Source organism: Copadichromis virginalis, linkage group LG14 (genome assembly GCF_057382275.1).
Source record: "Copadichromis virginalis isolate Kocher_CV1m ecotype Utaka linkage group LG14, C_Virginalis_male_GT1.1, whole genome shotgun sequence".
Classification (NCBI taxonomy): Eukaryota; Metazoa; Chordata; class Actinopteri; order Cichliformes; family Cichlidae; genus Copadichromis; species Copadichromis virginalis.
The window spans coordinates 29,020,193-29,025,190 of record NC_140631.1 but is presented as its reverse complement, the minus strand read 5'-3'; the positions used below and the strand labels follow the sequence as shown (position 1 = coordinate 29,025,190).

General features: G+C 38.5%; 1 protein-coding gene across 1 annotated transcript; it reads left to right on the top strand.

Annotated features, from left to right (window-relative positions):
• Positions 1-286: 286 nt before the first annotated feature.
• Positions 287-3,549, top strand: LOC146694213 (extracellular calcium-sensing receptor-like). Its single transcript, XM_085478714.1, has 7 exons — positions 287-547; positions 646-935; positions 1,052-1,347; positions 1,790-1,995; positions 2,139-2,360; positions 2,441-2,564; positions 2,645-3,549. Exons 1-7 carry the CDS (start codon positions 287-289, stop codon positions 3,547-3,549), a joined length of 2,304 nt encoding a protein of 767 aa, XP_085334840.1.
• Positions 3,550-4,998: the final 1,449 nt, after the last annotated feature.

Genomic DNA, 4,998 nt, shown 5'->3' with positions numbered 1-4,998 from the left:
AACAACAATTTAAAAAAAAAATTGAACAGGAAATGGCAAGCCTTTACATATTTATTTATACATTTTTGTGATCTTGTGAGCATGATAATCATTTTTGCTGAATTTAACTGGTCAGACAATGTGCTGAAGTACCCTTATACAATGAAGTCATTATCTGGCCATGGTCAAAACCCACAACTCCTACAATGTTTTCTTGTGACATTTAACCTAAGTCTGTAGTTTAATTTCTAACAGTGAGTTGACTTTCTGCAGCATTATCACCAGTGAACTGCAATCATTACGTGCAATGGTCTTTGCCATAGAAGAGATTAACAACAGCACAGAGCTGCTGCCCAGAATTAGGCTCGGGTATCAGATCTATGACTCATGTGCATCAGTGGCTGTGGCAGTGCATGTGGCATTTCAGTTTCTAAATGGCTTCGACCCTGTGTTTTTTATTGGTAACAATTGCTCACAATCTGGTATGGTGATGGCCGTTGTTGGGGACTCTGGGTCTACGACATCCATCAGTTTGTCACAAGTCATCAGGGCCTTTAACATTCCCCAAGTAAATGTTTCCAATTTTTGTATTTACATTAAGCATGTGCATGATATTTGATTTTGCGGTTCTTTTACATTTACACTGTTTTATTTCTTTTGGTTTAGGTTAGCCACTTTTCGACATGTGCATGCTTGTCTGACAAGCAGCAGTACCCAAGTTTTTTCAGAACAATTCCCAGTGACCAGATTCAAGCTGAAGCACTAGCCAAGCTAGTGAAACACTTTGGCTGGACTTGGATAGGTGCTGTTCGGTCAGATTCGGATTATGGAAATAAGGGCATGGCTTCTTTTCTCCAAGCAGCACAGAAAGAGGGGATCTGTGTGGAATACTCTGTATCTTTTTATCGGACAGACCCACAGAGCAGAATTCAGAGAGTGGCAGATGTTATCCGCAGGTTTCTTCATCACAGATATTTATTGTGCATTAACTTGTTTAATTATCTTTAAAATAAACATTTGATGATGTGAAGACATAAAAACATCTTTCTAATGCACTATGTTGTTTGTCAAGGTCTACAGCTATGGTTGTTGTCGCATTTGCAGCTTTAGGAGACATGAGGATACTGCTGGAGGAGCTTTCACGTGAGCCTTCCCCACCCCGCCAGTGGATAGGCAGTGAGTCTTGGATAACATACTCAGAATTAACGAAATTCCATTTATGTGCTGGGGCCATTGGATTTGCGATTCCGAAGTCAGTAATTTCAGGTCTCAGAGACTTCTTGTTGAATCTGTCTCCCTCTGAAGTGGCTGCTTCTCAAATACTTGCTGAGTTTTGGGAAGGTTCATTCAACTGCACACTTAAAAACAGTAAGGAATGTTTCTAGGTTTAAATGATCCTGTCAAACTTCTGGTGTTACAAGGTGCACTGTTGATCCATGAGCTTGAAGTATTAATGGTAGCAATGAAATATGAGACAGGTGGCTCTCTACAAATATTGATACTTATGATACCTTGTCTAAGGAACATGGAAAGAAAAGAATCTGCACTTCCAGATGCATTTCTTTCCAAGCTCCTTAGACAACGATGACCTGGATGTCTGAGAACCGTCACAGATTTATGATGACTTCTAATTCAGTTGAAGTTTACGTGACTTAGTTTTTGTATTACAGACTTTACATATCTATATATTTTTAATCTGTTGAGATTATGAATCACAGTGGTAATGTAATTTGTAAGTACATAAATGAGATCTGAGACTAGTTTGAATTTCAGAGTTTAAAATGTCAGTTCTGTCTTTGTTTATTTTTAGATACTGCTGCAGACAAGAAGGTATGTGATGGAAAAGAAGACATAAACAGTCTCCATAATCAGTACACTGACACATCTCAGCTCAGAATTACTAACATGGTGTACAAAGCTGTGTATGCAATAGCACATGCCATTCATAATGCAATGTGTCGAGGAGCAAATGTCACAGCTCAGTGTGACACATTAACCAAGTTGCAGTCCAAACAGGTCAGAAGAAATAAATATCTTAATGGCAGTTTCCCTCATCACCTCTAATATAACTTGGATCAAATAAAGTATTACTATTAATAATTGCAATATTGTATGTATTTTCTTTCTCTCCCACGCTCTCTCTTTATTCATTTTTACAGATTTTAATTGAACTGAAAAAAGTTAATTTTACCCAAAATGGATATGATGTGTCATTTAATGCTAATGGGGATCCTGTGGCTATTTATGAGCTCGTCAACTGGCAGAAAAGTGAAAGTGGAATCATTGATATGATAACTGTGGGGCTGTATGATGCATCACTACCAGTGGGCCACGAATTTTGGATTAACAGAAACATTACCTGGATGGGGGATAGCAGAAAAGTAATGACTCAAAGGATGAGAATCTAACTCTACTGAACAAGATAATTTATATTTATTATGCCACCTTTGTGTGTTGACAGGTGCCAGTGTCAGTGTGCACTGACAGTTGTCCTCCAGGAACTCGTAAAGTACTGCAGAAAGGAAAACCCATCTGCTGCTATGACTGTATAGCGTGTCCTGAGGGAGAGATCAGTAATACAACAGGTAAAATCAAATTTTTGTCCAAGCATTTAAAATGGTTTTACGCTTCCCAGAAGTCTCTCTTTTTTTTTTTCTTTATTCAGATTCTGCTGATTGTCTACGCTGTCACACGGAATTCTGGCCTAATGCAAAGAGAGACACTTGTATCCCTAAGCCTGTAGAGTATCTTTCCTTTCAAGGCATCCTAGGAATTATCCTGGCTACATTCTCAGTTGTGGGTGCTTTTCTGGCTATTATCACGGCGGCTATATTCTTTCATCACAGGACATCTCCAATAGTTAGGGCCAACAACTCTGAGCTGAGCTTTCTGCTGCTCATCTCTCTCACTCTGTGTTTCTTATGTTCATTAACTTTCATTGGAGCACCATCAGAGTGGTCCTGCATGCTGCGTCACACTGCATTTGGGATCACCTTTGTGCTCTGTATCTCCTGTGTACTTGGGAAAACTATAGTGGTTTTAATGGCTTTTAAAGCGACACTTCCAGGTAGCAATGTCATGAAATGGTTTGGTCCTCCACAACAAAGAATGACTGTTGTGTCTTTCACCTTTATTCAAGTTTTAATATGTACTATTTGGTTGGTACTTAGCCCTCCTTTTCCAATAAAAAATCTAACCACATACAAGGAGAAAATCATATTGGAATGTTCATTAGGCTCTGCTGTTGGCTTCTGGGCTGTTCTCGGTTACATAGGCCTACTTGCTGCCTTTTGTTTTGTTTTAGCTGTCTTAGCCCGCAAATTACCTGATAATTTCAATGAAGCCAAGCTTATCACTTTCAGCATGCTGATATTCTGTGCAGTGTGGATCACCTTTATCCCAGCATATGTCAGCTCTCCTGGGAAATTTACAGTGGTTGTGGAGATTTTTGCCATTCTGGCCTCCAGCTTTGGTCTAATAATGTGTATATTTGCTCCAAAGTGTTTTATCATATTGTTTAAGCCTGAGAAGAACACCAAGAAATATTTAATGAACAAAAATCAATCATAGTCTATTAACAATCGGAAAATGGTGAATATTCTAATCGCAAACTTAAATTGTGCCCCTTCAAAGTATTTTTGTTGTTGTTGCTAAGTTCAAATTCATATGTCATTATTTATTTTTTTGTACATGTAATTATTTAGTGTATGGATATTTCATTGAGAGTCAATCACATAAATAAATGTAAAGTCATATTTAACACTCAGTGTGTGGTTCTGAGTTATTTCTCAGTGGCCTGATACAATTTCTTCTAGCAGTTTGATTTCTTTTACCATTTCATTTTGTATCAAACACTAAATCATACTCAGTCATAGTATAATCAAACTGCTCAAAGAAATAAACACTTTTGTTGGGAGTTTCTTAAATTTACAGAAACAAAGGACTATTTTGGTTGGGTACTGTAATTGTTTCGCCTTTATAAAGTAAACTGTAAAATTAATATGCTTACCCAGATTAGTGGTGACCCATCATCAAACCAGTCATGGTGAACAGTGTTACAGGCATACAACATTCTCCATGGTTTCTTCCAACCCTTTGACATTTATTACATGTACTCATATAATAATCATTGCATGCCCTCATGTTTGAAATGTACAGGGAGCCAATGGTAGAACAGCCAATTCTAGCAGTCTATGGCAAATGCCAAGTGGGCTCCATGATGCTGAGCCATCAGTACTGGGCCCAGTACATTATATCAGGCCCTTAGGCCACCATTATTAAGTCTGCTTCTGAATATTTGGTCAGAAACATTCATAGCAGTGGTCTGCTGGAGGTAATTTTGTAGGGTGATGCCAATGCTCATCCGGTTCTTTCCTGCACACAAAAACAAATAACGGTCTTGATGATGGGTTAGGGACCAAATTCTCCTCCTGTGTGCAATAAGCTCTCTTAGAATAACTGTTTGTCTCCTGGAATCACCTGTTCTTTAGACTGTCTTCAGAGATACAACAATGTTTCTGCAAATGTAGGTATTGATGTGCCATTCTGAAAGGGCAGGATTACCTGTGAAACCTCTGTAGGGTTCAGGTATCACTTCATGCTACCAGTAGTGACAGTGACCCTAGCAAAGGCAAAAAAAAAAAAAAAAAAAAAAAGTGAGAAAGAAAAGCATTCAGAAAAGACAACTGAGGAAATCTCAGTGGCAATCACCTATAAAACCATTCCTATTTTGCAGGTTCAATAATTGTTCACTCATTGTAAGGCAGTGTCATTTGACAATGTAACAAAAAGTCGTGCTCTATGGCCTCCTTGACTTTTGAGTAATACTAAAGCTGCACTCAAATTCTCTTGCTATAGTGCCCGTCAGTTGTGGTGTCAGGGTTGATGCATCTGGTTCAGGGTTGACTGCCATGAAAGGCACCAAGCACCACACCAACTCCATATAGGCAATATACCACCACATGTTGATCAGTTAGAAGCTCAGCTCCTCTATTTATTCAGGCCACTAATTTTATACAT